Below are 22,018 nucleotides of genomic sequence, written 5' to 3' on the forward strand. Positions count from 1 at the left end.
CCGGCTCCAGCATTATGGAAGAAAAATATGATCTTGTTTTTTTGCTGTCAGATCTGGGGGTGTGCAACAGGTTCCTACCTGACAGGGTGGGGTCTGAGCATCTCCAGGCCTTGGTGCTGCAGAATGCTAGGAAACCTGAGACCAGATATGGCTGGGATAGCACTGTGAGGGAAAGTAAGATCCTCGTGCACCACAGTATGAAAGCAAGCCATCAAGACAAAGGTTTCCAATCCTGAGGGCAGGCACGGGATAACCTGAGAGTATGACTAAGGAGGATAGGGAGAACATAGAGAAAATGTGAAATGGTTTTTTTTTTTTCTGTCTAGTATTAAAATTAGATTCTAGCAACAGAGGACAAGAGGGAGATGTCTTCTTTGTCTAACCACACAAAGTGCATTTTAGTGCAGTAACCAGCTCACTCCCTAAAAAACGTTCACTTAAAAAAAGAGAGAGAGATTTAGAGTGGTTTCTTCTATTAAAAAAAAAAAATACTATGTAGGTACTGGGAACTGAACAAGGGACCACGTAAGTGCAGAACGCACTACTAGCCACTGCCACGCCTTTCTAGCCCCTGATGTGAGTTTTACTCCTACTAAGGAGTTCTCTGTAAATGTTAAGGTGCTGTCTTCTTGAATTTTTGGCCCTGCTGTGTCCTGGGTACCTCCCTGCTCTCTTTTCTGTTCTCCTCATGGGTAGGACACTCTCCAGGGCGCCAACATAGGCTGCCCTCCCTCACCACTCTCAAACACACTGTATCCATAGTGTAAGATCAATATTTATCATTAGCTAAATTCTCAAACCTGCATCGATTAATGAAGTGTATAAAATTAAAACTACTGCTGGGCATTGTTGGTGTACGACTTTACTCCCAGCCCTCTGGAGGCAGAGGCAGGCAGATCTCTGTGAGTTTGAGACTGGGCTGCTCTATGGTATGAGTTCTGGGAGAGGCAGAGCTACACAGAGAAACCCTGTCTTGACCCTCCTCCCTGCAAAGGAAGATTACAAGTGCCAGTCAAAAAGTTTACTTACAAGATTTCAGAAAGTTAAGGTTAAAAAGTTAATGGCATAAAACAAAGATAAAAATCGGGTTAAGAAAACATCCCTATAAACTTCAGATACACATTGCCATAGACTACTGTTGAAGGTAAGACTAGTCTTTAAACATAAGAACATTAATTTTATAGCTTATTAAATGAATAGGATGTGAGCTAATGACTAATAAACAGCTTTAAAAGATAAATAAAATCAACTAATTAACAATTCAAACAAAGTAATGTTTAAGTACCTATAGAAGCATTATTCCTACTGAAAATATAGCAATTTTTATTATATGTGTGTATATATGTATTTTCTCAATACATATATTCCATATATATGTACCTATTTCCTCGATCAGAATTTTGTATGTCAATAAATATAACTGCAGTAATGCTTACGTGCTTCTGTAATATTTGGTATTCATCTTAATTGTGAGATACTGCTATGTGTGTAATGATGGAGGAAGACTAAAAAGTTAAAGATTAGTTTACCATTAAATGCTTTTCACTAAAGCCATTGTGCCTAGAAGTTAAGTCTGGGGACTTTCCATGTGGTTTATATTTCATTTTAGCAATCATAACAAGAGTCAAACACCGGAAGTCAAAATTTACATGTTTGTTGACAGTGAATCAATATATTTTTTATAGCCATGGATTTTTCTGTAGGAGTCTATTTTAAAATTCAATGAAATGGAATAATTATTAGTCTTAATTTCTGAAGGCGTGCGTATATTTGTATGCAAGTTTAGGTCTCTCTCTCTCTCTCTCTCTCTCTCTCTCTCTCTCTCTCTCTCTCTCTCTCTCTCTGTGCGTATGCGTGCTCATGCATCCAGACATGTCCACGTCTTATCCATCCATATAGTTTATTGTGTTTTGAGGCTCAGTGATATCTGGTCCTCATGAAGAGGAGTAATGGCACTTAGGGACATAAACATAAATCTACAAGAGTTCATTCCTTACATTAATTCACTTCCTGTTTAAGAAGCTTATACGGTAAAGAAGCATCATTGAACATATTCAGAAATTATTTTTAAATATGGATAATGCCACTAATATCTCCTATAGTCATTTTCTTGGAACTACATGACAGTTTTGAGAGAACAGTAGCAAGAAGGAGCAACTACATCCAACAGTGACTGTAAAGTCGCTTACATTACCTACTATCTGACGCTGTTGCTCTTCACAGAAAAATAAATAGCAATATAAAATATTTTGGGCTACACACGTTTATAAGTGGAGTATATTTGCATTAAAATGGTGAGTGAGCTATATAATTCAAACAGTTGCTTCTGCAGTTATGAAAAATCTATCAGCATCAATTATTCTTTGACCTATCTTCTGAAATGCAAGCTTTGATAAGGTACAATTTCAATTTGAGGCATATTTTAAAAAAAAAAAAACTTAATTTGAATACTTTCTCATTTCAGCTCGTATCTGACAAGTCTCATACAATTATCTTACAAACCAAATTAAAAAATGTCGGTGAGAAGGAAGTAGCATTCACACACATTTGCATGTGCTTTGATTAGCAAGTCTAACAGAATGGTAGTCTATGCTGGTGTTACTTGGGTTGTCAGGTCCGTTTCTGTTTAGAATTTATTAATGATTTTAATGATATAAAGATGGGGGCTCTTAGGCTGGAGAACAGGATTCATATACTTTAAAACAACAACAAAAACCCCAAGAAGATAATATCCAAGTAATAAAATAGTAGAGACTAAACTCCAGAGAATGAACTATGACAAGGATTGCTTCAATGCTGCGATATAAGAAGACAAGCACACTGTAGGAAATACATGACTGGGCAGATGTTTTCATCAAAACAAAAGAGGGCAGTGTTTACCTGAGGACACACCAGTGAAAATCCTAAGCATCCTAGACAAGCAGCAGCTTAGGCTTCAGTGGGAGTCTACCATCCGTGGTGTAGGGCTTACCTGCCCTACTGCTCTAAACCCTAACATGACCGCACATTTCTAGTCCCAGTCTTGATGCCTGCAGAAGGTCAAGTAGCATTTCCTGGGACAAACTACCAGCCTGCAGTGGGCCCAGGGATGCACAAAATGAAGGGGAAAAATAATCAAAGAGAATTGGTTCTTTATTAACCCCCAAAAGGCAAACCTTTGTAAAATGGTTTTCAAATATTTGAAGTACACTCATGTCTTTGAGGGATGATTTACTTCACAGAGGGCAGACATGAGATTAATATGAGCAAACGAGAACACTTTAACATACACCTGCACAATGAAAGAAAGCATGACCACTACTTCAGCAGCCAGTGCCAAGTCATTTAAAACCATGTTACGGAAAGTTCGGCCCCAGTGTTCTAGAGCTGATGATGTAATTCCTACTCTATGTACCACAAAGGCTCCATAAGCAATCATATGAGAAAGCGTATAACAACATGTGAGACTGCAGGGTCAGCTGAAAATAGCAACAAAATGACCCAAGGGTGGTGTGTCCAGAGTCCCAGGGAAGTAGATCAGTGGCTAGAACCCCTCAGGGTTTCCTTTTGCTGGAGGGAGACACAGACTCAGCTCTGGCCAGAGATAGTTATTGTGGTATTTCCAATTAAAGCTGATATTTATTTATTGCCTGTTTCATCTTGATGAAAATCAATTAATAGTTGTAAAATACATGTTACAAATAGTCTCTAATGTCAGTTAGTTAGTTTGAGTGGAGACCATGGGTATTATCTACAGTTTTTAGAGAATGTGTGTCTAGTCTGGACTTCCACCAAAACAGACATTAACTTAACTCAAGAATGGAAGCTATGGCCAAAGTGTTCTAGACCAAATGACAGCTAATTGACTTTATACAAACAATAGTCTGGGCATTTGTGCTGCCAATTTTGAAAATAGGTAGACTTTTCTGATGTTAAACCTTTGTCAAAAACTCTAATCTTCTATTTCTGTCTTTGGCTGTTAATACCCTAAGCCCACTTGCTTGCTATATTTTTATTTTATTAGTGCTCAATAATAATTATCCTGTGAGTTGGAAAACTCTACAAGCTGTTCTTAGTTACTTACCCTTTGACCTTCTTTTCCAGGTGGACCTTGGGGGCCTTGTATCCCTATGGAACCCTGTGAGGAAAAAGGGACACATGTTAACACTCTAGTTCAAGTGTATCTGCCATGAACAAAGGTAGCAATGACTGCTACTCATTTTGGTGATTTAACAAAACACGTTAAAGTTGTTTGAGTCCTTTGAGTGTAAGTCTATCAATATATTAATGATGAAAAATGGCTCTTCATTGTCTGGTCTGTCCTTGGACCTGAATCCAGAGAAGAGCAAAAGGAAGTTTTGAGTTAGGTAAAGAAACAAAACAAAACAAAACCAAATCCAAAACCAAACCCATAATTGCTAAACTATCACATGTGGATAGCAAGCAATAAAAAGTACCTTTTACATATTTAAATTCTATAAACTAAACTACTATTTTGTTGAGGGTATCTTTGTGCCTTTAAATTTTTTTCTTTTTTCTTTCTTTTCTTTCTTTAGGTTTTTCAAAACAGGGTTTCTCTGTGTAGCCATATGGTTGTCCTGAAATTCAAGTTGTAGACCAAGTTGGCCTCGAACTCATGGAGTTCTGCCGGTTTCTGCATCCCAAGGGCTGGTATTATAGGCGTGCCCACCACCACCTGGCAGATTTGTATCTTTTTGGAAATCACATTATTATATCATTGCCTTCAGATATGTGTGTTTATAAGATGCAACTTTTAGTATATTACGTATTTTTGAATGATTTCTCTTATTGTTATTGTTATGAGGGAAAGTCATTATTTTTCAGATAATAAAAATGTTCAGGAAATCCCATGTGTTGTTAAATTAAAAGCCAACTCTCTTGGATCTTACAAGTACTTGTTATTACATGAGTTCCTTCTCAAACTCAGCCAATACTGCTCTTCATCTTCAGCATTTATTCCTGCTCACTCTAGGTCTTTCCTATTGCTTCTTTCTTCCCCTTTGAACCCTCAAATGGGCTTTCTGTAGAGTTTACACTCATCTTCAGTTTGCACTCTCTTTGTGATCTCCTCTATTTGTGTGCTTAAGGCTCTTTGCACTGATGATTTCTAGATCCCAAGTCTTAGCTTATCTCTATGCAGATCTAACAGCTAACAGTCTGTGTGACACATCCACCAGGATATCCCACAGGCATCTGAAATTTGAGACATCAAATACTGGATGTAGACCCTCCCCAATTCCTCTTCTGCATTCCCCACCACAGAAAACCCAAATAGCATCGTCTTGTTGCTCAATCTAGAAATCAAGCCCACACCCTACACACTCCTCTCTCAAACTCATTCCTCATACACAATGACTAAGCCAGCTTAGTTTTTTTTTTTAATATCTGGATTCATTTCTCTCCATTGCCACTGCTTTAAGATGATCATTTCCTGCCTGTCTGTAAAGCTTCCTCATGATTCTGTCACCACCAAGCCAATCCTCAGAAAGCCCAGCTTTGCCTCTCTGCCTCTCTCCGGACTTGCCTGTTTAGTTTATTATGCCTGGATCTAAGCTGCAATAGGTGTGGGATCTCTCTTATTCAACAGGTATGTGAGTGTTACTGACTAAAGAAAAACAATTGTCATTGGAGATCAATCCACTGTAGTAAAAAAAAAAAATGGATGAAGACATTAGATTTCAAATACTTATGATTAACTTATTATACATTAAATTCACACAATGACTTGACATAAATAAACAATGTAAGTTAATCTAAAATCTTGCTATCTAGAAGAACAAAAGCTTAGGAATCTTTGTGGCTGTTTCTGAATTGAACTCCAAGCATCTTGCCTACTAAGCAATACACTCTTCCCCTGAGCTACACTCCTAGCCTCTGGATTCATTTTTATAATATGATCTTCTTCTTTAAAAGTCATGACTACTTTTAACTATACACTGGGTGTTTTTGTGGTGACCCATAACTACATTTTACACATATAATTATTTCTATTTTTTTTTTCATAGAATCTAAAACTTTAAAAACAGATGTAAGCCAGGCAAACACAGGTGATAGACCAGCAATTAGGGCTCCACTTGCTTTGGACAACACACGTACTCCTCTTGTGATAATGCATCCAACAGCCTGAGGGTCTTACCCACAGGTACTACCTATTCTATCAACCCTCTCTGAATGATGCACATAGCAACCAGCTGGCAATGGAACATATCATCTGAACTGGGCTACAAGCACATCCTACTCTAAACAATGACCACATTTTTCTTCCCCTTAATGACCATGAAATACAAAAGAATTCTTTTTATTCATATTCTAGTTAAGTATAACTACAAGGGTGGGAGGTGATACAGTCTTGACTACATAGGGTGCATGCGCAGTCAGGTAAACTGTGTCCTCTGAGTGCACGTTTAGTGAGAATCCTCTAATTACCATCTGTGTCTATGAATAACTGGGCTTGCATATATTTACAGAATCTAAGCCTGTCAATCAAAACAGAGAACTGCCTGTGTTATTCCCATTTGTGAACAAAGTCCTCATCAAATCCCAAGCCAACCAATTATCAGGGTCTTTGAGTAGTTTTACTCATGTGGCCTGCTGCTGTGCTTGATGGCACTTTTAAAAAAATGACCTGCACTGTAATTTTGCTTTGAACAATATCCTCTTAACTACTCTACAAGTGAGTGAGCCAGGTTTTTTCCTGTGGATAAGAGGGCTATTAGTTTATATTTGAAAATAACTGGCCCAAATCCCAACCAGTGAAACATATTCATGCATACATAATTTTAACATCTGAATGTTTATTTTAAATAAAAATTTGATCAATATATTTTAAAATGTCATTCACACAGCTTGATTAAACATATCCTATAAATAATTGTAGCAAGGTTTTGAACATTAGTACAAAATTTCTACATATGTTACTAACTAACAAATACTCGGCTTCTTTACCATAGTTTACATTTATCACATTCATTATTTTATCTGATTTTGGAGAAAATAATGTTACAAAGTGTGGTGAACCTGTATTTTACTGACTTTGGCAGAAATAGCTCTTTGGGACTGAGAAACTGATCAGTTTTTTGTTTGTAATTTTAAAAACCACTTACAAAATAATATATAAGCAAGAGAAGTTGGATAATTGGGCTAACTTGAAAATGGCAAATTCATAATGTTTGTAAGTAAACTGAACGTTGAAATTAAAATATAGAAATATTGATTACAACATAATTACAGAGACATGCTATTTTGTACGAGGCTGACAGAATCTTGGCTCTAGATTAAACTTTTCTCTTTTGCCCTTAGGAAAATTACTATATTTCATGAATAGTCAATCCAATACACACCATTTTTGATATTTATCCAAATACTAACAACTCCAGAAATGTTTTTAAACATGGGTTTCTAACACACACACACACACACACACACACACACACACACACACACAGTGTCATTCTTGGAAATATAACTAAATTCTATTCCCTTTACAAGTACGAAAAATTATATTGTAAAGTCTGTATAATGCAAAATAGTACATTTTGTTTGGAATGAGTTCAATACATTAAGAAATAACGAGAATCCTTTGAATCAAGCTCTTCCTGGGATGACAATAATCCCTAGGTACATACATAAACTCTGAACTGTGTCTCTCAGCCAGAAGCTTTGCTCCCACTTCTCTTATGGCAAGTGAAGAAGCCAGATAGCAGATTGATGAAGTCTTAGCAAATTCTATGTAACCTTTAAGAAATAACTTCTTATTAAAATCACCCATGGCATTGTATATTTCATCTTTGCCATATGCCCAAATGTTCAGACATTTTGCTTCTGATTTGCTGGCTGGCTATCAAATTTAGGACTGCAATGTGTGGTTCCCTGCCACTGAGCCACCTTCTCAGCTCCAGAACAGCTTACACTGCATCAGTGAACATTAGCTGACATTTACAGAGGAAACTATTTTTGATATTGACAGTTGTAAAACAGATCCATCAATTATACTCACATACCATTTTTTCCAAATGGAGGAGTTATAATTTGGGGATATTTTATTATTTGCAGTTATTCAAGCCTATATTCCTTCCACTTAGTAAGGTCAAGCAATGAACTTATTCATCACTTAACATGAAAACTAGAGATCTGCTTAAGCTGTGGGATGCCTAGACTAACTGCAAACTCAGCACTTGGTACAGAACCACTCTGCTATCCTTCATGCTTTACTCAGCTTTGAAAATGCCATTCTGAATTTACTGTACTTAACCTTTCTCTTGATCAGTTCTGGAGGATAGATGCTTATTGTATATTCTATTTCCACCTCCTGTACAGAAGCTACTCAAAAAAACACATGGTATGTCAAGTCAGAAAGAAGAAACCATGGGTGTAGAGCAGATGTTGGGAAGAGAACTCTCGGTACATCTCATTATTGCTTTCATAACTTAGTTTTAATAGTACATTAGGGAACTAATTTTCCCCCTTTCATCCCTTTCCATAGTCTTAAATATTACCCTTTTACTTTTAGCTCTCTTTTCACCCCTGGATTCTACAAATGAGAGAAAACATGTGATGCTTTAATTTAGGTTATTCTCCAGATCTTGGTGGCAAGAGACCATTGCTGAGGGCTCCATATGTTTGAGACTTAGAACATGGAGAAATCAGTGTCCTGACCTCGAAGCATCCTGACTACTGGCCAGTGTTCATAGTGCTGGGAATGTTATGTGCCTCACTTGGGGAGAAGAACATCCACCCCTCATAACCATAAATGAACTCTGTGGGCTACAATAATAGCCAGGCAGAAAGGATAAGCCATCTGGTACCAAAGTTCCATGAATGTTTTGGGAGTTAACCAATCTCATTTTAAAGATGAATTTGAGGTCTGCCCCACAAGAGGGACTCTGAAAATTATTCACAGTATTAATGTTAAGATCTAAAGACTTCTCATTGCCATATAGATTAGTGTACCTTTCACCAGAGAAGCTTGTTTTAGTAATTATGGTGATTACCGCAGAGACTCAAAACAAGTCAATGCAGAAAATAACAAATGTGGAATGCCCAGCCCTAAATGGAGTATTAGTGCCACACCCTCTCCTCCCCATACTCAAGGATCATCACAGAAGAAGGGTTGAAAAGAATTTAAAAGTCAGAGGAGGTAGATCAAGCCTTACCAAATCCCAGCACGGAGGGATCCTGGTGATGAGGAACTCCACCTCAACCTGAGGAACTATAATGGCCATTCCTGGCTGCTGGGACTGGAAAGGTCAGCTTTCTCCCTGCCCCTCCCTCCCTCCCTCTCTCCCCTTCCCTCTCTCCCTCCTCCTTCACTCCCTCCCCTCTTCTCTCTCTCTCTCTCTCTCTCTCTCTCTCTCTCTCTCTCTCTCTCTCTCTCTCTCCTTTCCTTCCTTCCGCTCCTCCCACCTCTTCCACCTTATTTTTTTTCAGGAATGCAGCCTCTGAGAGAGTATTTATGTTCCCATAAACATCCCTAAATCCATTCACATACTAGTAACATTAGGTGGACTCAGTGGTTTTAAAAACAAAACAACACACACATGGATTGAGAGGTGGAGTAAACAGGTAAAAATTAGATGGACGGGAATAAGGTGTTGATTTGATCAAAATACATGCATGCACTCATAAAATAAAATTACAAAATAATAAAAATCATTATTTTTGCATGTGCAGGAGATGTGTGGCCTGACAGATGGATGGAGGTTACACGACAACTCTGTGGATTGATTTTTTTTCCTTCCAGAATTATGTGGCTTCTCACCACATAAAAATAAGCAAGTACCTTTATCAGCTGCATCTTCTCACACACCCAATAATACTTGTCTTTTTGAGATTGGGTTATTTCAGTTATCATGATGATAATGATGTGCCATCTATTTAATTTCCCTCTTCTCTGGCTTAATACAACTCCACTGGGTACCACATTTCCTTAATCTATGTACCTGTTGATGAACATTGGGCTGATTTTATATAAATCAGTGGATGTAATTATATATCAATAATACAATTATGCAGGTTTCTATATTGTATACTGACATAGACATCTTTGGATATCATATGGGAAGTTTATCTTTTAGAAATCTCCATTATAATTTCTGTAGTGGCCTGGATCATTTACATTAAAGCCAGTAACATAATAAAGATTTGCCATTCCTTCCTATCGTAATCAATATTTGTTTTGTTTCTTTTACTTTGTTTGGGTTTGGGGGCAGGGTCTTTTTATGTAGCCCTGGATGTCCTGAAATTTGCTATGTAGAACAGGATGACCTCCAGCTCACAGAACTTCACTTGCCTCCCATGTGCTCAGATTAAACTGTAACTGGGGTGAGATGAAATATCAATGTAGTTTTGATTTGCATTTTTCTTGTGACTAATGGTTTCTAAAAATGTCTTTATATAATTTATTGATTGGATTATTTACCCCTTTAGTATTGGTTTTGAGTTCTATACTCTGGTTGTCAATCCTCTGTCAGATGACTAGACAGCAAGATTTATTTCCTTTTGCTTATTTCTTCACTCTGGTAATTTTTTTCTTTGTTGTGCTGATGCTTTGCAATTTGACACAATTTCGTTTGTTAACTAGAAGAGCCCTGTTCGGAGAGTTCCTGCCTATATCTGGGCATGTTACTCTTATGTTTCCCTTAGGAGTCTTTGATCACTTTGAGTTGACTTTGTACAAGGTGTGAAATAGAGATCCAGTTTCAATCTCTACATGTGCAAATCTAATTTCCCCAGCGAGATGTATTGAAGACACTGCCTTCTATCTAGCACACATCCTCGACACTTTCTTGAGATTCTTCTAGAAGTAACGGTGTGGGTTTATTTCTGTGTCCTCTGTTATAAACAGCTGATTTATGTATCTGTTTCTGTGCCAGTACCATGTTGGCATTGTTACTGTGGTGTATAGTGTATTAATAATTTGAAACCAGACACTGTGATTCCTCCAGAATTGATCTTTTTTGCTCAGGCTCTTTCTGCTTCAGCTCTTTTGAGTCTTTCATATTTCTACATTAATCTTAGAATTACTTTATTTATGTGAAGTACATCAATTTTTAATGGAAATATTAATGGCTATAAGTTTTTAGAATTGCCTTTGTTGCCTCCCAAACATTCAATAAATTACATATTCTCCATCTCTTTCTTTTATTCTAGGAATAATTTAATAGTACACTGTGTAAGCTCCACGTGTTTGTACAGTTTCTATACTTTTCTCTTTCTAATGATTTCTTATTTGAATCTATTACAATCTGACAAGTAAAAATTATTTTTATATATTTTTATATTTGTTACAGCTTGATTTATGGTCTAAAATATAGTCCATTTTGGAGAAAGTTTCCTGGGCTATTTAGATGAATGTATGTTCTGCAAGTACTGGACAGAACATTCCATTAAGGTTTGTAAAGCTCACTTGATCTATAGTATGGTTTAACTCAGAAGATCCGTTGCTAACATTTTATTTGTATAACTACTGATGAAAGTTAGGTATTGAAATCACTCAATATTATTGTTCTGGAACTGTCCGCTCTTTTATGTCCAATAGAATTTGTTTTAGGCAGCCTGGATACATCAGTGTTCAGTTCATATGGATTTACAGTCGTACTTTCTTAATAGACTGAGAAATTTAACTATTACTTCCTCCTCATTATGAGGAGATCATTGACTTGATGTCCACATTTGTCTTATAGCCCACTTACTAATGAGTCACACAACTGAATTTCATCACTATTATCAAACAGTAAAATCTTTGACCACTTCCTCATGGCATTGTGTGTATTTCCTAGAGATTTGTATTATTAAATGTTTGTACACATGATGCATTTATATGCTCTATATATTCTTTTTTATTTACTTTGGTAGTTAGTGACTATCCCCTTAACTATCTTTTACATTTATTTAATCTGTTATAAAAAATACTAGAGATGAAGGGTTTTTTTTCTGCAATGTTACAGATGCACAGATTTACTTTTGTGAATGAGATTGTATTCAGCATTTTCATGATCTAAGCATCAGTACAGGCATTCATTGTCAGTGAGCTCTGGATAGTAAAAATGTTGAAAAAGCACAGAATTCATAAGAGTGCTGTATCTTTTGGCTAAAATTGAAAATATGCCAAATGTGGTCTTAGGCAGCTCAGACATTTCAGGGTCCAGTGAGTAGCTACTACAATGTGTTACATCTCTCTGGAGAATTGGCTGATTATTTAAGACACGGTAGGGCTCATCATTATGGAAGCTGGTGTAAATATTTAGCTGAGAAATTACTAAGCATTAAGTAGTTCCGAAGAGAGTTTTGAAACGCTTAACAAATACAGCCGGTGTTTAGTAAAGTTAATAGGATAGATTAATTGCATCTGGACACATTTCCACTTGCAAAAAGAGGCAAGACATATATTCATAACTTCTCAATCAAAGAAAGGAGATGAAATAAATCAAAGAGTTTTTTTTAAAGTATTCTCTGCACAGTCCTGGCAGGAATGCCGAAGCGCACATGATACCTAATAACAACGTTGCCTAAAGCGTGACATGGCTAAGTATGCCTTAAGTGTTATCGTTGTTGCTTTATAACATGTGTCATAGGCTTGAAATATCAGATTAAGCGACATCTGCAACACTTAAAAGTGCTACTCAGGTTCTTGTTTTCAAACAGAGTGCGCACTATTAAAACTGGGAGCAGTTTTTCTGTCAATATAAAAACTCTTATCATTAGTAAGAAAACAGGAGCAAATTTTCCTAAACTGTGTGCATCGAAATAAGTTTTTTTCTTTTAAAAATTAGCAATATTTTTTGTAAGAAATCTGTTTTGTTCCAGATGAAATGACTACATAGAAGTATAAATGACATATGGTCTAATCACAGGAAATGGTTTCTTATTACTTATGAGAAGTGAAATAAAAAATAAATTAAAGATTTAAAGGAATAATTAGTTTATGTTATACTCAAGAATTAGAATGACACAATTTCCTTAGGATACGTGCTCAGAAAATTAATTCTATGTTTGTATCAAAAGTCTATGGTTTTATTATAAGCAGTTTTAAGTGCATACTAGTAAATGGGTGTCTTTAAAATGAAGAATAGTATAGTCCCTTCCACAAATTAAAACAGCCACATAAGCTTTCCCAATAACATGAACATGAGATCAGGTTTTTTATCTGTGACTTCTTAAATATTAGTATGTGCAATAATGGTTTTACCATGAGCATCTGTAAGGTTCCTATTTAAGTGACCAATTTGTTTCCTACCTTCGTCTATGTAAAAGACAGTAGTCATGTACCCAATTCAAAACTTAGCAATTCAAATACGCCCTAGAAGTTTCAGACATGAGTCATGTGAGTGAAAACCACTCCTGTGGTTTCAGAGAGATTTCAGAAGTAACCTTAGCCTATGTGGGGTGGATTCAGAAAACACATTCTTTTATGCTATAGATTCTGAAATAGCTATTCTTAGTTGCCATTGATGAGTTTGATAAAACTAGGAATACGATAGGTTAAAAAATAAAACATGTCTTTGAATTTGGAAGGTGAGACCTCTATACTGCCTACAAACACCCCTCTGACACTGATGTTTGCTCTTACAGCAGTGTTCTCAGGTTGGACGTTGTGTGTACATCCACGAGTCCCTTTCTGTGTGCACATACACAGCACTGCATCCTGGGTAGTTAGGTATGCGTGGATGAATGACTATTAAGATTCTATTTCTGTAATAGCTAGCCATGAGAACACCAATTGCCTTAGATGCAGAAAACCTAACCTAGATAATTACATTATTCACCCACAAATCCCATGGGGTAAGGCTGGAACTGGAAACCAGTCTCCCACTTGAAGAAGCATGCCTTTCATTACAGGAAGAAATATAACCCATATTCTTTAATTTGCCTCACAACTGATGAGGATTTGCTTTTGAAGTATTTACTTATGAAAAATAAGATAACACAAAGAAAGTAAAGTATGCAAATTCTTAATTAGTAAGAACTAGAGCCTATGAAGCTATTTAAAGCACCTGTGTGTGGAGCAAGGGCAATAGCACAGTTGGTCAAATATTTGCTTTGCAAACACAAGGGCAGAAGCTCTACCCCCAGCACCCATATAAAGGCCAGGCATTGTTACCTGTACTCAGAATTATTCTAATTAGATTAATTAAAATGGAGCCTGTCACTAGGCACGGTGGTACACACCCATAATATGGCACACAGGAGTTGGAGGCAGAAGGATTGTGAGTTCAAGGCCAGCCTTGAACAAAGCAAGATTGCCTCAAGCAAACAATGCTCCTATTCATCCTAGTTATCCTAGTTCCCTTCTTTAGAATATAAGATACTCAGCACTGAGAAGATAGAGATAGCAGGATCCCTGGAGCTCCCAGGCTGGTTATCATAGCCCTGTAGGAGACCCTGGCCAAAAACACATTTGGATGGATTCTGAGGAATGACATCTAAAGTTGATTCCTGGACTCCATACACACCCATAAGTTCATGTACCTATCTGCACATATGTACTCCTGCTGCAGTCCAACACAGCTACATGCACACAAATAAATAAGTAGATAAATAAGTGCTTATATCATTTTAAATACCAAACATGGTTTTGCATTGATAATGACTTTTTAACTCACCTTCATTTATTTATTACAAACATGTTCATATGGTGGTAATTTCATCTTTGAATTATTGTTGACTATATGACTTTTAAGACCTATTTTATCATTTAGTTATATGTATGGATATATATGCATGCATATGTACACATGTACAGAGGTGCCTGGAAGGCCAAAAGGGTGTCAAATCTACCTGGAGTTACAGGTGGTTGTGAGTCACCAGGCATGGGTGGTGAGGGTGCTGGAAACTGAACTGGGGTCCTGTAGAAGAGCCTCAAGTGTTCTTAACCACCAAATGCCTTCTCTGGCCTCTGGCTAACATAAATTCTTCTTGGATGTATTTATTTTTACTGTAATCTAATGAATGAAATCATCTGACTGCAGTTAACTCAATGCTTTGTTGACAAAGCTAGTAGGCCGTAGTCTTTCAAATTCACTTGTGTCATCTGTTTCAAAGACTTATGTGAGGGGCATTCGGCAGCCTCAGCAGTTTCTCCTTTTCTTGTGCATGTATTTCCCTTTACACAGGGTCTTGCTATGTTCAAAGCTGGCATTGAACTCCCAATTCTTCTGCTTCCCACTCCTGTGTGCTGTAATTATAGGTGTGTGCAATCATGCCTAGTTCCATTTTCATTAATTTAATTAGGATAATTGTCTGGGGTTTGGGGTTTGGGGTTTGCATTTCAATACATTACTGTCTCCATGAAGACTGTAGTCAGATGTAATAATTCAGACATGCTGAAAGCAACAAAAACAAAGGAACAATAAAAGAAGCAAACAAAAACAGATGAGTTTCCAAGATAGCCTGTAAAAGCGAAACATGGATAGAGAAAGGGCCTAAATTCCAGAAAACAAAAGGTGGGCGACCAGTGTGAAAAGATGGAAGGCAATCACAGGAAAACAAGAAGATTACAACTGCCAGAAAACAGAGCAAAAATGTAAAACAAGAAAGGTAGTTTATACTACTTGATTCTGTAGATAACACGTACATTCCTAAAACTTCAAACATCTTAAAAACAAAAACAGCACTGCCACTGTTCACTCTTCCTGCGTGTCATTTTTAATGTCTGCATGATGCTGTAGGTGAGGAAGACTGCCCATTTGCTATATCTTCTGCTCCGAAGCAAATGTGAAATTTTGATGATAGTGTGAGATTGCCAACCCCTACAGAGTCTGTATTCACACACACTTCCCCCAGAATGTGTGAGTGTGTCTCTCTACTTTTGTCACCATAGTGAATTTTTAGTCTTTTAAGTCATCTTTGAAGGGTTTTAGTTTCTTCCTCTTATGACTGTACAAAGTACCTTTATATGTCTAAGAGCCACCTTAGATTTAAAGAACCAACTTAGTCTTTATCTTCTAAGAACTGAGTTCACATCATTAACTACTTTATTTGAGTTTGATTTTTTTATTGGCTTACATATATATATATAGTTTTTGTTCATATAGTTAAATGTGCTCCCCGACCCACCCATTTAAACATCTGTTATTTGATAATAAAGTGCATTTCTTGAGCCAGCAAGATGACTCAGTGGTTAAAGACTCCTGTCAAGTTTGACAACCTTAGTTCCAACTCTGGAATGTTTGTGTTAAAAGGAGAGAGGCAACTCCATGTACATTGTCCTCTGATGCCCACAAGCACGGTCCAGCTTTCTAACACAACGCCTGATGATATGTAAGGGAAAAATGCAAGAATAAATCTATCTGTTACTGTTAAACATCCAATATTTCTATAAGCCTTTCTAGTTCAGTTTTCTACCTTTAAAGTCTTGATCTACCTAGTACTTTTATTGACATGGTAGTCATAAAGGATCTAACTTTGTTTTTTTCTAAATTCTACAGAGTTAGTCTTAAGCCATTTATTAAAATACTATTTTCATGTTAAGTCAATCCAGGTACTACTTGACTTTTGACTCTATAAATGTATTGATTTGTGAAGAACTTAATTTTTTTTCTAAAACGCTGAATGCAGTAAGGTTAATAAAGCTAATTCTCAAGGGTATTATGGTGGTTTGAATAAAAATGGCCCATAGGCTCATAGGGAGTGGCATTATAGGAGGTGTGGCCTTGTTGGAGGAAGTGTGTCACTAGGGACAGTTTTTGAAGTCTCATGTGCTCAAGCTATGCCTCTTGTGGCACACTGCTTCTTTCTGATGCCTGCAGATCAAGATCTAGAACTCTCCTCTTCTTCTCCAGTACCATGTCTGCCTGCATGCTACCATGCTTCCTACCATGACAATAATAGGTTGTCATCCAGCCCCAATTAAATATTTTCCTTTATAAAAGTTGCTGTGGTTATGGTATCTCCTCACAGCAATAAAGCCCGAATTAAGACAGTTATCATGTGCAGAATCAAACTCAGCACTTAGAATAGTAAAGGCATACCTTGAGTTCCCTATCTAGCAACTTACCCTGAAGAGAAAGCAAGTTGTTCTCATTGGCAAAAATGATACCTACACTGCAATAATTGACTAATGTGGATAATACAACGGCTATTATTATAGTGTAAAATATGTGTTTAATTATCGCCTTGTCATTAGACTCAATTTGTACTTAATGGTCCCAGACCCAGAGAGATGTGCTTTACTGGTTGAGTCAACCCACACAATGAAGCACAGCACTGATAAAAATGCCACAGTGGCTTCCTAAGAGCCACTTCTTCATTCACATGATCCCACCAGAAGTCTGGAAATTTACACTAGATAGTGAATTTTGATAAATTGTGTACTAGTAAGAAAAGTGGTTGCATTGCTTATGTTTTGGCTTTTTGTGGTGCTAATTAGGGGAATGTGTAAGTAGCAAGTTTTGTACTGAGGAAAAAAAAAAAAAACTCTGTCCCTTGATGATGTTACTGTGACAAATGAATCCAAGAGGCAACCAAGAAACAACCTTCATTTTGGTGGAAATTATATTTCAGATCAACAGGCAAATATTTATGGACAAACATGTCTTAGAACTTTGCCTTCCAGAAACAAGAGTCAAGCTATCCGGCTATACAACTGCATCTGTTCTGCAGGCTGATGGGTGAAGGCTATGCCACTCTAATTCCAGGGTCAGTAGCACCAATGAGATTGATCATGGTGTGTCACACAGACTGCCAGGATATCTGGAGCCACTTTTCAGTTTATTAGGTTAATTACATGGGTCGGGTGTGCTCTCCAAATAACTAGACTGAGAGGCTATCAATGTCACCTACATTTTAATTTGTAAAACCCTAGGAAGTTGGAATGAAAGTAAATTATAATTAGTGTTTTCATAATATCTCAATGAAGCAAAGCAATCAGAAAATTATGGTCATGCTTTTGAAAAGTAAGTAGTGTGTCTAGTGTATAAATCAAGAGAATTGGGAAGCCAGTGCACTCTGAAGTCAGGAGACTACAGAGCATCACAAGCAAATACTTAGTAGTGAGGAAGAGAAAAATAATCAGTTTGTGGAGACTCTCCTTGCATCATATAGACCTTTCCCTCCAAACTTCCTTTCCCCAACTCATCCCATTATTACAGCCTGCAACACCAGTAGGAACTCCCTGGGAACCAGCCACACTAGCCAGGGAAGCAGGAAGGCTAGCTGTGGTTCCTCGATCTTGCTCTTCTCCTCCAGATCTCCCCCAGTAGCATCCCCAGCTCTGTAGCAGACCACCCTCCCCTCCCACTCTCCCATCTCTAATGGATCACATAGGTCTTATACTCAAACTTTCTTCCTCCAACTCTTTTGGACCCCTCAGTGACTCACTCAGGCCATCCTCATTCCTAAGTGTCAGTGCCCAATACCTAGAAATACATTTTACCAGAAAACCCGAGTAGCCACAGCTATCAGGATCCCAGAAGAATTTACTACCAGGCAATCCAGGCCTCCACATTCTAAGTAACAGAGAGCAAGAAAAACAATACAAAACAACAAAACAAAAACCAACCACCCAATAATGACAAGACATACATCAGAACCCAGAATTACAACCTTCTAAAACCCAGAAGCCTAGATGCCAGTCTAAAAACACAATTTATGACAGTCAGGAAAACAAATGTCTCCACTAAGAGGTCCCAAATTTTACCACAGTGTACCCTGAGAATTGCACCATAGTTGAAGCCCAAGACAAAGACCTAAAAAGGACCCTTCATGAATATGATAGAGGTCCTTTAAGAGGAAATGGATATATCCCTTAAAGAAATTAATAAAAACACAAACAGCAGAGGGAAATGAATTAGAAGGTTCAAGAGCTGAGAATAAAAATAGAATCAAAGAAAACTCAAGTTGAGGTAAAGATGGAAGTGAATTCAAACAGGAGCCTCAGAGTCAAGCCCACCTAAAAAATCTGAGAGATGGAAGAGATAATCTCAGATACTAAAGGCATAAATAGGAGAAATGAATACATAGGTAAAAGAAAATGTTACATTGAATGAATCCCTGGTACAAAATATCCTGGGAATCTGTGAACAGACAAAAATTTAAGAATAATTGGAATAGAGGAAGAGGAAAAAAAACCCAGGTCAAAATCATACAAAATATTTTCAAAAAAGTCACAGAAGACATTTTCCTACTTTGAAGAAGGAGACACCTATCAAGATAAGGAAACATATAGAACATCAAATAGACTAGACCAGAAAAAAGTCCCCTTAGCACATAATAATCAAAACACCAAATGGGTGGAACAAAGAAAGAATAAAAGCTGCAAGGAAAAAAATACCAACACATAAAGGCAGACCTTTTAGCACGACAATTTTTTTCTCAGTGGGGACTCTGAAAACCAGAAGGGTCTACATGTATTTTCTACAGACCAGAGATGACAGCCCAGACTACTAAACACAGCCAAATTTTCAGTCACAATGGGTGGCAAAAATAATACATTCCATGATAAAACCAAAGCTAAGCAATATCTATCTTCAAATCCATCCTTAAAGAAGGGGCAAGAAGGAAATCTCCAGCCTAAAAGATTAACCACACCCAAGAAAACACAAAGATTAAATGATCCCAGAACAGCAAATCAATAGTGGGGAAAACAACAACAACAACAACAACACACACACACACACAACAGCAATATAACAGGAATCGACTAACATTGCTCATTGATATCACTCAACATCAGTGATCTCAATTCCCCAATAAAGAGATGCAGACTAACAGTGTAGATGTATAAACAGGTTCCATCCTTCTGCTACATCCAAGCCATAAACTTTAATATCAAAGAAAGATATCACCCCAGGGTAAAAAAAAAAGGAAATGTTATTCAAACAAAAGGACTTAAGAAGCAAAAGGTATACCATTTTTATGTTTGTTTGTTTTGTTTTTCGAGACAGGGTTTCTCTGTGTAATTGTGGCTGTCCTGGACTCACTTTGTAGACCAGGCTGGCCTCAAACTCACAGTGATCTGCCTGCCTCTGCCTCCCAAGGGCTGGTATTAAAGGCGTGCGCCACCACGCCTGGCCTAGCCATTTTAATATCTGGCAAAAACAGACTTCAAAACCAATGAAAAGAGATGGAGAAAGGCATACGCATTCATCAAAATCCACTAAGAATGCATTGCAATTCTTAACTCCATGCACCAAATACAAGGTCACTCAAGTTCATAAAGAAACACAATTATAGCTTAAATCGCATAATGGCCCTCACACATTGATAGTGGGAAACTTCAGTATCCTACTCTCACCAACAGACATATCACCCAGACAATAACTAAGCCAGAGGAATGCTAGAGCTGACATCATGAACCACATAGAACTAACAGATATTTATTAAACGTTTCACCCAAACACTAAAGAGTATACCTTCTTTTTAGCGCCTTATGGAACGTTCTCCAAAATTGACCATATACTTAGAGACAAAGCAAGACTCAACAGGCATAAGAAAATTGGCATAAAACCTTGCATCTCATCTGACCACCATGGATTAAAGCTAGATATCATCATCAACAACAGAAAGAACAGAAATTTACAAACTGAAAAACTCACTGCTGACTGAAAAGAAAATGGGCCAAGACAGAAATTATAACAGAAAGCAATGGGTTTTTTTTTTTAGAATTGAATAAAAATGAATACACATCATATTTAAATTTGTGGGACACAACTGGAGGCACTTCTAAAAGGCAAGTTATAGCACTAATGCATATATTAAAATACTTAGAGCAGTCTCATACGAATAACTTAACAGCACACCTGGAAACTCTAGAATAAATGAAAGAAATCACACCCCAAAGGAATATATGTCAAAAATATTTAAACTGAAGACTCAAAAGAAATAAAATAGAAACAACAACAACAATAAAAAGAATCAATGAAACAAAGAGTTGATTCTTTGAGAAAAATTAATAAGATTGACAAACCCTTATCCAAACTAACTAAGTTAACTAAAAGGAAGAGAAAAATATACAAATTAATAAAAATTAGAGATAAAGAGGAGACATAACAACAGACACTGAGGAAATCCAAAGGATCATAAAGACATACTTTAAAAACCTGTACTCCAGAAACTGGAAAATCTGAAAGAAAGGAATTTTCTTGAAAGTTAAATCATAATCAGAAAAGAAATTTAAACAAGAACTGTGACCCTCAGAGAAACAGAAGCATTCATTAAAATTCTTCCAATCAAAAGAGCCCAGGGCCAGATGGATTTAAACATAGAATTCTACCAGGCTTTCAAAGAAAAGTTAATGCTAATACTCCTTAAATTATTCCACAGAATAGAAACAAAAGGAACATTGCTCAATTCATTTTACCAGGCCATAGTTACACTGATACCCAAACTGCATAATGATGTAACAAAGAGAGATTTACAGACCAATTTACCTGATTGCCTCTCCAGGCCACAGGGGAAGAGGACATGCTCAGTCCTGATTCGACTTGAGGAGCCTGGGGCAGGTGGGTAAGGGGGCTTCCCTTTAAGAGGGAGAGAGGGTAGGACTGGGAGAAGAGGAGAGAGAGGGCTATTAGCTGGGATGTAAAGTGAATATATGAATAAATTAATTTAAAAATGAAATCATGAGCTGTGCAGGTAAATGGATAGAACTAGAAAAGAGTTATCCTGAGTGAGGGAACCCAGATCCAGAAACATGTGTTATATATTTGCTTATCTGTGGATATTTGCTGTTGAGTAAATAATAACAAAGCTATAATCTAAAGAATTACAGAGGGTAAGTGTAGATTAAGAGACTGGGTGGCAGATAAATCTTCTTAGAAAAGGGAAATAGAGTAGATACTTATGGATGAATGGGCAGCTGGAATGGAATGATCAATAGAGCAAGAAGGTGTAAAGAAGAGGGGAACGAGAAAGGGAATATAGAAAGAGACTTATAGGCCATTTGAGGGAGTAGTATGGAAACCTAAAACAGAAGAATTTTCCTAAAATATATACATGTATTAAGACAATTTCAATAAAAATCACCAAATAACTGAGGGAGACAGAGTGCTCAAACTGCTCATCTCTTGTCACACATTGAGTA

At 37.1% G+C, this 22,018-nt stretch overlaps 1 protein-coding gene across 1 annotated transcript in view; it reads right to left on the reverse strand.

Moving 5' to 3' along the window:
• The window catches only part of Col19a1 (collagen type XIX alpha 1 chain), a 326,054-nt gene that overhangs the window by 141,859 nt on the left and 162,177 nt on the right, over nt 1-22,018 (reverse strand). The window contains exon 15 of the mRNA XM_051152999.1: nt 4,064-4,117. Within this exon, the coding sequence (XP_051008956.1) occupies nt 4,064-4,117 (54 nt within the window). The remainder of the gene's footprint in view (nt 1-4,063; nt 4,118-22,018) is intronic.

Source organism: Acomys russatus, chromosome 11 (genome assembly GCF_903995435.1).
Source record: "Acomys russatus chromosome 11, mAcoRus1.1, whole genome shotgun sequence".
NCBI lineage: Eukaryota > Metazoa > Chordata > Mammalia > Rodentia > Muridae > Acomys > Acomys russatus.